Here is a 13,861-nt window from a genome sequence, read left to right on the forward strand (position 1 = left end):
ATTCACCACAAACTGAAGGACGCTCTTAATTACGTGAAGAAGTGAAGAGAGACTGTTTCTCCGCATGGTGACGCTGCTGGATGAGGAAAACCGAGGAGATTTGCTGTGCGATGTCTCCTCTCTGAGTACACACACACACACACACACACACACCACACACACTACTAATGTAATATATACACTATATTTTATATATATTTGTATATTCACTGCAGCTGGTTGAAGACCTTTTCCTAAGATTGATTGATCAGACATTCTTCATTTTCTTTTTTCCTCCACTTCGTCGGGGCCGCTTCTCAAGATTTTGGCGTCTAAATCGAACATTTCCTCTGACCTTTGACCTGAGCTTCCTTACCACGACAAATGACCCTCACATGTGCCTTAATTCATGCCGCAATCAGTGGATTTCTGAATGTTTGCCGATTCCTCCTCCACCAGCAGTGCGATGCTTCGTTTCGTGATTTGCCGGGAGAGTCTGTAAATGTCCGCACGCCTGTTCAGTAGCACTTGAGACAGACTTTATGCCAACGTTCCATTTGTTTTGTTGTCTTCGGTAATACTTTTAATTACAGTTCCCTGATCCCACGACCCATTTGAGGTCAAACCCTGAAACATGAGCCTACTTACTATTTTACTCGACAGACGTTCAGTTGAGTGTGCACAGTAACTAATTTGAACAGCTGACAAAAAAAAAAATCCTGTCAAGTTTTCAGTTATAAAAAACGAGCCACTTTTGGTAGTTTCTTTCCATCCCATACAGCAGTTAGCGTGGAATGTAGCTGTGGGTTTTGCTGGCTTTAGTTGTTAGTTTCAAACAATTGGGTGAAAAATAATCACTTTTAAATATGTAATATCTTTGTGCATTAATAGGCTCTAGTTTTTCAATGTAGCTAACAACTAGTTGCAAGCTAGCTCTTGTCATCCATATTTTCTTGAAACCGAAAAATATAAAAAATTGGATAAATTGCTAAGTTGTCAACCAAGACATTGAAAATAAATAATTTTCTGACATTTTGCTTTTGGCGACTCTAAAATGGACATGATCCACAGTGAACAGCCACCCGGCTATTGCTACCACTTCCCAAAATTCTGTGCAGTTTATACCCACTAAATTTCTGACTCGACACAATTTGTGAAATTTTATTTAGTACCAAATTTTATGGAAATTCCGTTCTCAACATACTTTATTGTTTTGTGATTTGTTGTGAGGCGCTAAGGGACTTTCTACCTATTAGCTTAGTTTCCTTTAGTCTTTAGCATTTTGCTTATTAGAATTGTTGCTAAACATTCATTTTTAGGACTTAAAAATGTCAACAAAATGTGAATAAAACTACTTTAATGCTTCAAATTCATGTTTCTGGGAGCTAAAGTTGTCTAGCAAATGCTGCAGCTAATACCAAATTGTTGCCTGTAAAATACAAAAGTTCTAGCTTGCTTTTAGTAAGTAGCAGTTACCTTCTCAGATTTCTTCCTCATAGTAAAAACGTATTGAAAGCATTGTTGAAGCTTTTCCATTAAAAAAGAAAGTGAATTATCCAAAGACTTTTTTTTTATGAGCCAGAAAAGAGAAACTTCGCTAGATCGCTAATGAGTTTGCTAGCTATTGCTATAGCTTGCTAAAGCAGTCAGCTTTATCTACCCTCTATTTATTCCTGTGTGTGATTTTTACACATTTGCAACTTCTAAAAACAGTTGTGTGATTTAACATGTTAAAAAAAAATCTGCATTTGTGCCTTTTTTCTTTTTTTTTCTGGGCTACCAGACTCTAGCTGGGCTAGACAGCTCGTAGCCAACTCACCAGTCAGCCAGCTAGCCTTATGTTGTAGCTTTTCTACGTGTTTTGCAAAGTTTAAGCTCATCAAAGTTACAAGAAAATGAGTGAAAAAGGACTGCTTTTAGTGTAGCATCCATGCAGGGTTTTTTTTTTTTTTTTTTTTTAAATTAAAATAGCATCACTCAACTGTTTGTGTCAAGTAAAACTGGGAGAAATCATATCGTGTTATATCTTAAAATACATTGGGAAAAATGTCATTGTTTTCTGGGATTCTGCAGTTCAGAAAGTTTGAGGTCATGATAAAATTCCTCAACATTGTCATGACGAAAGTTCAGAAAAACTTTCTCCAGAACTGTCGCTCTGTGTCCAAGAGTTGAGTTTGACATCTGGATCATCGGGATGGAAGTCTGAAACATCAGACCGTGGAGGGAGCTGTAATCAAAGATATTACCCACAGTTTGTACCAAAGACACTATAAAACTTGGTCACTGTAAATGTTTGCCTTTTTATATCATAAGGGATACGAGAATGTTTGAGGGGGGACATGTACAATGAAAGATGTGAGATTTTACAGTAATGTACTCTTTTTTTTTGTAGCGGGACTTAGAGTTTTATGAATAAATATTTAAGTTTGATTGAAATACATTTGTGTTGTCCCATCTTTATTGAAAAGCATGTCACACTGGTGAACTCGTTTCGGGAGCTGTTGTCAAAAAGTTGCGTTTTCAGTGTCTCTCAGCGCCGTTGTCATGTGAACGAACCACCAGAATACAATTGCATTGTGCAAAACGGGGAATTATTCATATGATCACAACTTTCTCCTAGAACGTAAACATTTGACAATTGCTCCTGTACGTGAACCAGATTTCACTTTTATTCTGCGACATCCATAATCTACACAGCTCATCCATTAAAATTCAACAATGCATCACACCCACACAGCAAGACTTAACAGTTAAAACTCTGAAGTTCTTTTCACTGTGTCACATTTATTTGGTTTTGTTGTTTTCCTTCCAAAGTTGACAGCATACACTCTACCCAGTTCTGAAGATTTTTACCTACTATTTTATTTGTATGTAAAACATCTCACTGAGGACACTTCATGAAGCTGAACACGGTGCAGGTTTGCACGGCTGTACAAGAGCAGAAGGTCAAACTTGAACCAGAAGTCAGTCTAGTGCTTGAGAAAGACACATTTTCCTCCGAATTGTCAGACTGTTTGATGTTTTATCCTTCATATTTTTCAGAAATTCACTTGCCCTGAGGAATGGTTCATTCTGTTTATAATGAAGAAGAACTTCACGAGGCCCCACTGATGCCACTTTTTTTTAAGTATAAGTACTAACCTACTACTTGCTGATCTGAACCCCTGATATGAGGAACTTATGTAATGCCATAAAGTATAATTTATACTCGGTATGCAAACAATTACCACAGCCTCTGTCAACACTTCATTGCCTAAACAGTCCTACAGTCTAGGCTACACACAGCGCAGTGTGTAGATAGACGCTACACATGCCGCTGTGTGTTCGGTGGACTGTAGACTGACGGACTGTCTTCTGATCGTCCATCCGTGAGACAGTTTCCACTCTTTCTTTGTGTGTTTGGCTTCATTTGTTTTGCTACCCAGAATGCATTGCGCTCCATGCCACGTCCTCTTGCCACATCCATTTGCAAGGGACTCAAGACCCAGATTTTGAAGGGGACCAGAGTTTGCTTGACTGATCTGGATCGGAGTTCTTTCGCTCATCCTCTGTTTTGACGGATGACATTACGTAGTCCTCGCTGGGTCCTATCAGGGATCTTTCTCGAGCACGAGTACAAGTACTCCATGCAGTGTCAGACCTGATACTGGTATCGGTGAATCCCCACCTCAGAAGAAACAGAACGGATGTCCAAAGCTACAAAAAGATTCTTGTGAGAGGTGTTTCAGTTTCAAACCAAACCCGGAAAGCCTTGTGATGAAGTACTTAAATTGTTCTGTCTTTCTTGCCCATTCTATTGTGAGGTGAGTGTTTCCGTTATGTAACACAGCTAATGTTCATGGTCTTGATGAAAACTAGAACTGTTTCCTGAGTCCTGGATCTGGACCATGTGTTGCTTTAGCCTTTGCACCCCTACAATTGATCTGGTTTTCAACCTTAAGGGCTTTTCTTTGCAAATTTCTGTCGGTGGCAACGCCACATCCCTCCAACACGCTTGATCAATGTTGGACTCCTTCACTCTGAAGGATGAGACATTGTCTTCCTGAAATCTGAAGAAACACTGGATATGATTTTGTTTTTATATTCTCTGTTGTGTTTAGTGATTTGTTAATGTGGTTTGCACTTCAGGGCCACCATAGAAATCACTCCCACCCTCGGCATTCAACACCAGTCAGATACTTCCACTGTGGGTTTTTTTGTTTGACCTTCACCGGTCATGCGTTTTGAGCCCATAAAGTCTGTAAGGTTACACCTGTGAGAGGTTATCAAAGTTGAGGTGTTTGCAAAAACAAGGCAAAAAAGTACATTTCATCTGCAAGACAACACACTTCTCACATGTTTCATATTTATCGTCACATCTAAATTCTGCAATTGAGTTTTTTTCCCATCCTTCAATGCCTAAAACATTATTTTGTCTACAGTGAGACTTGAGTAATCTTCGGCACTCCCTTCTTGTCCTCTCCTTCACTCATTTCTTTCTTCCCTTCTGTCGTCTTTACCTCCTTTTTCGCTCCATCCTGCTCTTCCTCCTCCTCCTCCTCCTCATCCAGTTGGAGGCTTCCAGAGGAAAACCTCATCCTGGCCAGTCCGCCGGACCGCACCATCTTCCCCATCTGAGGGGGTGGGCAGTAGTACGGGTAGAAGACCTCCGGGTCGGAGTCACTGTAGCTTCCTGCGGTGCCGCCGATCATGCAGACCGAAGTGGGGCGTTCCGGGAGAGGGGAGGAGTTCAGCGGGAGGTAGGTGGGTCTGGACGGGCGCGTCAGGTGCGGGTAGTAGCCAAGGGGGCGGAACTCAGAGGCCGGGTTAAAAGCGGGGTTCGAAGTCCTCGAAATGTGGAACTTGACATCCGGCTGGCTGGCCACGCGGCGTGGCAGCCCCGGGAGGAAGCTGGAGTCGTCGCTGTAATGCCCCGCCTCCGTACGGCCCACGCCCAGGAGCCTCGATCCGTTGCTTCCCGGCTGGTAGACCCTGGCCAATCCCAGCCCGCCTGAACCGGCGGGCCGGAGGCTCCGTCTGATCGGTGAAACCGACGGCGAATTGTGGCTCAACGGGTAGAAAGGTGGCCGCGAAAGGCCGTCCACCGGTGCGTAATCCCGCCTCCTCACAGTTGGGAAGCGTTCCAGCGAGGAAACCGCAACGTAGTCCGACAGATACGGATGTCTGCTGAGCGGCGAGGAGCTGGCGAACGGGAACGATGGCAGGACCGGGTGATACTGGTAGGCGGGGCTGTTCGGGTAAAGAAGAACCAGCTGCTGCGTGGCATCTGGGTGTGGCTGGGGGTTCGGGCGTCGCCGTGACCGATTGCCATAAACACCAGCCAACCTTTGAGCTTGACGCTGCGCCCCGATCCGCCCCATCCTCGCTTCGTCCATCAACGACGTTGACGCAGACCTCAGCTTTGGCGACGGGGTGGATTGGTAGTAAGGCGGAGAGAGCGGGGTGACCTGGGAAAGGGGGCGTGGCCTGTGGCTGACCTCAACAGACGAATGGCTGCGTTTGGCCCCACTTTCACCACTCTCAATGTCATTTAGGCCTCTGGGATAAAGATCCATCTCGTCGTGGCTGTGGACCGCCAGAGCGCGGCTCGTCCGGGGGAACGGGTGAGCGTGCTCATACAACTGAGGGGAGAAGCGAACAATTACAAACTTCGTTTATGATTCTCATTGGCTCACAAAGGTAGGAACATGGTGAAAAATAGCCCTGCAACTAATTTTTGATTTAAATCCAGCAGTAGACGACCAAAGTTTACACTTTTCTTCATGGAATCAAACCTAGAGATGTTAATTCTAGATGGCAAATGCAGGTATTCTAAAAAAAATAACACTAGCTCAATGCTTCTTCTGATTGCTCTGCTTTGCTTTCACAGATGACTCTTATCACCTGCTTGGAGACGTCCGTGAGGAGATCAGGCGAGGACTGACACTGTCTGGAGTTGTAGTCAGACTGACAGGAGCTCCTGGACAGAAAGACGAGACACCCTGATGTCAGTGAATGATAAGTTTCTACTGTTTTACCAACTGTCTTGACATTTTGACAATCCGTCTCACTTGTGCCATTCTCATTAATTTGGAAATCGTTTGACCTTTCTTACGTACCTGTGGGTGGCGTTGCTGAAACATGCCATCACATAATATTTGCTGAGGAGTTTTTGCTTTTAAATACTCTGTGCAGCGTCGGTACTTCTCTGGTAATATAAGTTCTTCCTGATAATCCATTTAGTCTATTTGGCATATTTTTCTTTGGTTGAATATTTTCTGCAACTTCTTATTTAGATAAAAGAAACCACTCCATCTCTTGGCCTCGCATCATAATATTGTTTTCAGAATTCCCATCTAAACTGACATTGTTTTCAAAATATTGCTGTGTAAATGTAAAACTTTCCTGAAACGAAAACAAAAAAACAGTGAATTTTTATGTGTGAATCGGGGAAGAGACAACAGATAAAGCTGAGATTTTCTAGTAATCTATGGTGGCTCCTACTGAACAAAGAGGTGTTAAAAGCCAGATTGAGAAACGGCAGCATAGAATATCAATCACGGCTATTAAGGATCAATAAAAAATGTAAGAGTAAAGGTAGGAAATAAAGGAAGCTTGACTTTGATACTTCGAACAAAACAAAACGACATTTCGAGTCCTTTCTCAGGTGTCCCTTCAAACTGTCCTTCTCACCTTTCAAAATGTGACGGCTTCTTGTCCCCAGAGCCCATACACTCCAGCAGCTGTTTCTGCGTCCTCCCACTGCCGAGGAGATAAACAGCAGACAAACAACATGATGTACTCATGGCCTCATGATTTCAGGTTCTGGACAGTATTCAGGTCAAAACACAAGAAGGTCGACACGCTGTAGCCGAGAGGAACCAATCTGGATCTGCCAAGAGCTTTGATAATATTTTGGCGTCACATTATAACTTCATGTAAAAGAAAAAGATAGTTTTCGGAAATGGTGACGGGCCTTTGTTTTTACCTGTATCTGAAGGTGGAGCCCTTACAGGACAGCAGCGTTTTGTGTATGGCCCGGGGTTCCTCGGCCAGCCTGAAGAAGGCGTGGTACTCCACACACGTCTTCCAGAAGGACTTGCAGACGTCCCGACTGGCCATGGCGAACTCCAGGATGTCCTTACACGACGGCTGCAAAGACATGAAGCGTCAGGTGATTTTTTACACACCGATAACTCACTGATGACCGACTGATTCTCCGGTAAACCTGTTCAGGCTCTCACCCCAATTTTGTCGTGCAGTTTGATGAGGAAGTGCTTCCGTTTGAAGCTCAGTTTGCGGATTTTGGCCCAGCTGAAGGTGTTGATTTTAGTATTTCCCTGAAAACAGTGGAGGAAAAAAATCACAGTTGGGAATCACAGTTCTATAGTGTCATCTAAAATACTCAAGTATCAATAGTAGCTCAAGTTCTTGACCATTACCATGACATTCCAGCTACAGAGCCAGTTTTCTGGTGACTGCACTGAATTTGATGGCCAAACCCATTTCTTATCACAAAGTCATGAATCCACACCTGAAAGACCAGCACTCCTGAGTGTGTGACAGCCAGATTGATCCTCATCCCCTCGCCGTCATGGGCAGGATGAGGCCTGATGCCGTACATGTCCAGCTTCCTCGCCACCTCCAGCAGGTGGATGTCCGACTCTCCCGGAGTGACCCCTCTAGGGACAGAGACCGGTACGAACCGTGAACACGTCGGTCTGCTTCAGATTTAAGAGCATTTAAGATGTGACCTTCCATGGCTGAAAAACCCCTCCGGTTTGACTTGCTACCTGTGTTTCTTGTGGAATTTGATGATTTTGTGGTCCAGATATTCCTGGTTGGGAACATAGTGCTTCATCTCTAGATGTTGATAGTCCAGCTCCTCGTCAAAATCACCTATTTCTGCTGTAACACACACACACACACACACACACACACACACACACACACACACACACACACACATACACGCACACGTCATATGCGTTTGGATTTACCTGTGGATGTCAGCATGTCTGCATTCTAAACACTCATTTTCAATGCTTACACTGTAGTATATGGGAAACCAGCAGGGCGGCGCTGTTGTCATTACATGTCAGACTCCCGTTAGACAAGTCTTGCTTTATCTGTAAGGCAAAAAGATACCTACACACACACACACACACACACACACACACACACACGTTCGTTATGTTTTCATGTCCTGAACGTTGCATTAATTTCCTGCAGGCTTCCTGCAGATCTGCTCCAATAAGATGATACTTTAGATTCCGGCTCTCCTGTTTACATTGTCTGGTCATAAATCTTGACCTGCATGAATGTACTTTACGTCCACACACTCTTTCTTCCCGTGTATCTCATGGCCTACCTGGTGAGGCCTCTCTTCAGCTGTCCAGGATCCGGAGGGAAGAATTTCACTATAAACCTGAAGAATAAATCATTTGTGTCTAAAAAAAGAAAAAAAAAAATGAGAAAAGTAAAGTTATAGAGAAATATACAGCAGGAGTGTCGAGCTCAGATGTGTTCAGGGGAAATGAAAGCAGCATTCCAACCACAGGAACCTTTCTCCAGGTATCATCTGAGGAAATTTGAGTTTTTTTTATCCGTTTTTCCCAAAACATCCTTGTTTGGACGGTAAAACCTCTGAAAGGTACCGGCCACCAACCAGGGACTTTTTGGGAAAATGGATCAAAAATGTCTTGATTGGATGTTTGTACCTTGGAAAGTTTAGCTTACTTTTTCCATCCATCCATCTCCGTATGGTCAGATTAGGCTCATTGCCATGGTTATACAATTAATTAATTTTTTTATTTCAAATGAATTACGCAGAATAAAATAATTTGGAATTAAATTTTCCCCTTCATGTTTACATGGGAATAGCAGTTCTGAAGTTGACATGCATTTATTAAATATTTACTTAAGCTTCACATCTGGGGTGTGAAGGGCTCTGATTGGACAGCAGGCGGTTGTGGCGTATTTATGTCTACCGGAAGAAAACAAACTTCACTTCCTGCTTCTTTACTTATCTTTCTTTCTTTCTTTCTCGATTAACTTTATCCATAACTTATCCATCCACTCATTTCATAATATACATTTCTGTGGAATATGCGCACCGTTGCGACAGGACAAGAGAACGAGCATGAGCAATTAATTTGAAGCAGAATGAACATATACACGATAAAGGAATTATTCAGTTCTGCTTTAAAATCAGAATAAAACCAGCCAATTATTTCGGATTTAAATTTAATCCGGAATAATCATTTTCATTCCGAATTAACTGTTTACAAGGTCATTTTTAATCTTTTCGAAAGAGGATTTAATTTTTATACTGAGTTGAGGGGGAATTAAAACTCCCATGTAAACGTAGCCAATGTACAGAATCTCAACGCCAGTGGGTGTCAGTGATGAGAACTTGGTCAAGCCCGCAGAGCGCCACCTGCTGGCCAGCTCGGAGTCAGACTAATGAGACTTACACTTGATCTGCTTGATCAGCGGCTTCAGCAGCTCCAACCAAACCTGAAAAGAAAGGACACACCGTGAGGCTGGACATACAGATGAAACCCTCCGGCAGAGCTGCTGTTCTCTTACGTAGTTGCCGCTGTGGTGTCTGAACTCAAGGCCAAAGTATTCCTTCTCCAGCAGTTTCAGATGCCCGCACACTTTGTTGAAGAAGTCGCCTCCTAAAACCTTTTGCTGAACAGAGAACGGGGGATTAAAGAGGGGGGGATAATTAGGATTTTGATTGGAAAAAGCGAAAGACTGGGACTCCTCTCTTGGGACATTTGTGAAGAGCAGCACAGCTTACCGACTGTTTCATTTGAGCTTTATTGAAAATGTCTAAGAAAAAGGACATTTTACATGCTGTTATAGAAAGATGTCCAGCTGGTTATTGTGTTCCTCATAGCCTTCCCAAACTTTTTTTTTTTTTTGTAGCGGACTTAAAATATAATCAAAATAATATACATGAAAATAATAATCTAAAATTATGGCCAAACACAATGTAAAATTACTTCAAAAAGTGTCACGTATGGCCAAAAAAAGTGGAAAATTAGCCTAAAATCATTTTAAGAAAAGCCTCAAAACAAGTCAAAATATTTGCATATTGCAAAATTTGCATATTTTTGCTAATTTTACAGGAAATAAACTGCTTCAATACAAGAGAATCCCAGTTAGAGTTCCAGGTGATGTTTTTTAAAATCAGTAACAAGAATATTATGACCATATGTTTTCCATCATTACCTGAAATTCTTAGTTTCACTTGAACAGTCTGATATTGAAACATTTATTTTTTCTTAAAACTTCAGAAAAGTCACCTCAGTTCTGACACATTAATTCAGTCATTTCCTTCATGCCTTTGTTTTGTAAAGTACCTGAAACTGCCTCATAATACGACTTTTAACCACAAGGTGGTGCATCGATTCTCTTCGTCCAACAAGAGAAGCAACTACGATCTTAAAACTGATGAAACGTCAAAGAGTTAAAGTAATGTTATTCAGACATAATTTACCATTTACAGATAAAATAATTACTTTTTTCATCCAAATCATGACCGATGTTTACCCTTCTACCCTCTTCTACCCTCCCTGGTTCTCTCCCATACCTCTTCACAGGCCTTCCTCCTCCCTTCTTCTGTCTTTCCTCTAATTACCACAATGGTCGTTGCACATTGTGCGGAGGGATTTTTTTTTTTTTTTTTAGCCTTTGCTATCTGCTAGCCGGTGTTTAGCGCGGCGGTGGGGCAGGGCACCACTGGACGTCCCTTATTAACTTGTCACGAGAGAGGAAGAGTGAGGAGGAGGAGAAGGAGGAGGGATGAAGCAGCTGTGAGCCATTACATGGAGAAGGCAGCGCTAGCTGATAATTACTGGGGACAGAAGAGCAGAGATGGGAGCGCTAGCAAGGCGGAGTCCAGTGAAGTCCTGGTGAGGATGTGTTCGGTTTTATCTTCAAAATAAAACTTGGAGATCTTTAATTGTATTGTTCAAAAACTTGTTTTCAGTGTAGATACTCCTTTGTGACCCATCCAGGCATCAGAACTCTGAAGATTACTGGAAACGAGATGCATCAGGATAGTTCATTGTGCTAATTTCACAGACTGGGCAAGTCAACAGATCAGACTCAAAACTGTCCAAAACCCGTCTTAAATAAGCCAAGAAAATTTCAAATTAGTAGAAAACCAGAGCAGAATCAGTGTAGACCGCGTCCATCCAGCCGTCCAAACGCTCGTTAATGCCCGGTGGTAGCAGATCCTCACCCACTGAGCAAAAAGTGGTCCAGAACACGTCTATAAGACGTTATTTCTGCACGTCCAGAAGACGTTCTCAGGGGAGCCAGAATGAAAGCTTTTTTTAAACGTCTTTCTTGGACGTTGTACGGATGTCTTGTCAGGACGTTGCATTTATGTTGAAGAAAAGACATTTTATTGAGGTAATTATCTGACATCCAGAAGACTTTCTCAAAGGAGCCAGAACAAAGTTCATCACGACAACACGTCCCAAAGACGTCTTTTCAACGTCGTTTTTGCTCGTCCAGTTTTGGTCTTATTAATTAACCACAGCACTCAAGTTGGGAGAACTCTCTTGTAAATAATCATTACTTGTAGACATAAAATAAACATAACTTGGAAAAGAATTTCAGTCTGATTTCACTGTCCACCTTTTTTGAAGTGAGCTGAACTTACTATGTTTTTTTTACTTTTATATTAAATAATCACAGTGAAAACAACGTTAATGTTGATGCTACAGTCACGTTAATGGGACCAAAACTGGACGAGCAAAAAACAACTTCAAAAAGACATCTTTGGGACGTGTTGTTGTGCAGTATGTTTATTCTGGCTACTTTGATGTCAATGCAACGTCTTTTCTTCAACATAAATACAACGTCCCGACGACACATACGTACAACGTTCAAGAAAGACGTCTGGAGAACTTTCATTCTGGCTCCCCTGAGGACACCTTCTGGATGTGCAGAGATATCACGTTATGGACGTGTTTTGGACCACTTTCGCTCAGTGGGCAGAGGCACTGATAAACCTGGAACCTGACCCGGACTCAAACCAGGAACTTTGTCAGTATCAGCTGACAGTGTTGGGAGGTTCTGTTTGGGTTTTGATCCAGAAGAGATGATTCACAGAGAATCGGTTTAACCGAATCAGTGAAGTCTACATCTGCCTTCCTCCCTGAGTGTTTGGTCGGCGCCGTACATTCGTCTCCTTCCTTCACATCACTTCATCCATCAGGTCCTTTCATTCTGTGGTTCTTTAATCGGGGTTTTGCCCTGAAGGTGGCAAGATCGGGGTCAGAGCAGAGAAGCTCTTCCTCTCTCTGAACGCATTCAGAGACGTGTTCTAGTGAATCTCTGAGGACTGTTGTGGGTCGTGATGGACCTCCTGACCCAGGACCTGAGGCCAGACCTAGAACCAGAACCTGTAGAGGTCCGGCTGATCTCCTCACTGCTAAAGTCCACGACTCAGACCGGCTCCAGAGAAGAGAAGAAGTTTACTGATCCATGAAAAGAAGAACGGCTCTAACAAGCATTACATCTGTCAGATTATTTTCCCTTTAATCCATCCAGCTATCCATCCATCCTCCTTTCATCCATTCATCCATCTATCCCTCCATCCATCCATCCATCCATCCATCCATCCATCCATCCAGCCTTACATCCACCATCTACCCATAAATCATCCATCCATCCATCCATCAGCTGGCCATCCATCCTCCATCCATTCATCCATCCTCCTTCCATCCATCCATCCATCCATCAATCCAGCCTTACATCCACCATCTACCCATTTATCATCATCATCCATCCATCCATCCATCAGCTGTCCGTCCAACTATCCATCCAACCATCCATCCATCCATCCAGCCTTTCTTCCAACATTTACCCATTAGTCATCCATCCATCAGTCAGCTGTCCATCCATCCTCCTTCCATTCATCCATCAATCCATCCATCCATCTAGCTAGCCTACTATCAATCCTCCTTTTATCCATCCAACCATCAGCTTTCCATCCATCCTCTATCCATCCTCCTTCCATCCATTCATCCATCAATCCAGCCATTCGTCATCCATTAATCATCCATCCATCCATCCATCCATCCATTCAATGATTATTTGTCCATCTGTCATTAATCCATCCATTAATCATCTATTCATCCATCCACTAATCATCTGTCCATCCATCCATTAGTCATCATCCATCCATCCATCTATCCATTAATCATCCATCCATCCATCCATCCATCCATGAATGATCTATCTAGCCATTAATCATCTGTTCATCCATCCAGTCGTTACCCCCCCCCCCCCCCCCCCCCCCCCCCGCTCTCCCCCCTCTCTCTCTCGCTCTCCCCTGAGGCCACTGGGAAACAGACAGGGAAGAAAGCTTGGGTGTAGAAAGTGGAACTACTTTTGAAACACAGTACTACACACACACACACACACACACACACACACACACACACACACACACACACACACACAAACACACACACCGAGCGTCTCCTTTCAGACCGCTGCCTGGAAGGCCTCGTCGCTGCGTCTCCGCCCCCCGCTGACCTGGATCGGGGAGCACATGGCCGGTCGAGACAGCAGCATGTTTACCGTCCAGCTGTTAGCACGTCACATCTGGGGGTGTTTACTGCGTGAAACGGACACTTTTCTTCTACATATGTCTGATTAAAGGGGGGGGGGGGTGATCACCAAGTGATTCTCCAAGTCAGCTGGTCAGCTGGAGTGACGTCAAACAGACAGATAATTGATATATCTGACCATTGACGTCTGACAATTTGAAAATCCATCATACCTTAAACAGGCATATCTATCTAACACATTTATTTGCTCTGGCGTTCAACACAAGCTGAGCTGGACATTTTTGCATGTTATTGTTTTTAAA

At 43.1% G+C, this 13,861-nt stretch overlaps 2 protein-coding genes across 2 annotated transcripts in view; one reads left to right on the forward strand and one right to left on the reverse strand.

Moving 5' to 3' along the window:
* Positions 1 to 769, forward strand: part of LOC115385963 (serine/threonine-protein kinase 26-like) — a 29,501-nt gene extending 28,732 nt beyond the window's left edge. Inside the window, exon 12 of the mRNA XM_030088093.1 lies at positions 1 to 769. Coding sequence (XP_029943953.1) covers positions 1 to 16 — 16 coding nt within the window. The 3' untranslated portion in view covers positions 17 to 769.
* Positions 770 to 4,394: 3,625 nt separating this feature from the next.
* The window catches only part of LOC115385980 (FERM domain-containing protein 7), a 10,118-nt gene continuing 651 nt past the window's right edge, over positions 4,395 to 13,861 (reverse strand). Inside the window, exons 2-12 of the mRNA XM_030088123.1 lie at positions 9,550 to 9,654; positions 9,435 to 9,477; positions 8,330 to 8,408; positions 8,009 to 8,106; positions 7,752 to 7,866; positions 7,493 to 7,640; positions 7,203 to 7,298; positions 6,947 to 7,110; positions 6,652 to 6,720; positions 5,863 to 5,938; positions 4,395 to 5,600 (exon numbers count right to left, since the gene is read on the reverse strand). Of these exons, the coding sequence (XP_029943983.1) occupies positions 4,395 to 5,600; positions 5,863 to 5,938; positions 6,652 to 6,720; positions 6,947 to 7,110; positions 7,203 to 7,298; positions 7,493 to 7,640; positions 7,752 to 7,866; positions 8,009 to 8,106; positions 8,330 to 8,408; positions 9,435 to 9,477; positions 9,550 to 9,654 (2,199 nt within the window). The remainder of the gene's footprint in view (positions 5,601 to 5,862; positions 5,939 to 6,651; positions 6,721 to 6,946; positions 7,111 to 7,202; positions 7,299 to 7,492; positions 7,641 to 7,751; positions 7,867 to 8,008; positions 8,107 to 8,329; positions 8,409 to 9,434; positions 9,478 to 9,549; positions 9,655 to 13,861) is intronic.

Source organism: Salarias fasciatus, chromosome 3 (assembly GCF_902148845.1).
Source record: "Salarias fasciatus chromosome 3, fSalaFa1.1, whole genome shotgun sequence".
NCBI classification, from domain to species: domain Eukaryota; kingdom Metazoa; phylum Chordata; class Actinopteri; order Blenniiformes; family Blenniidae; genus Salarias; species Salarias fasciatus.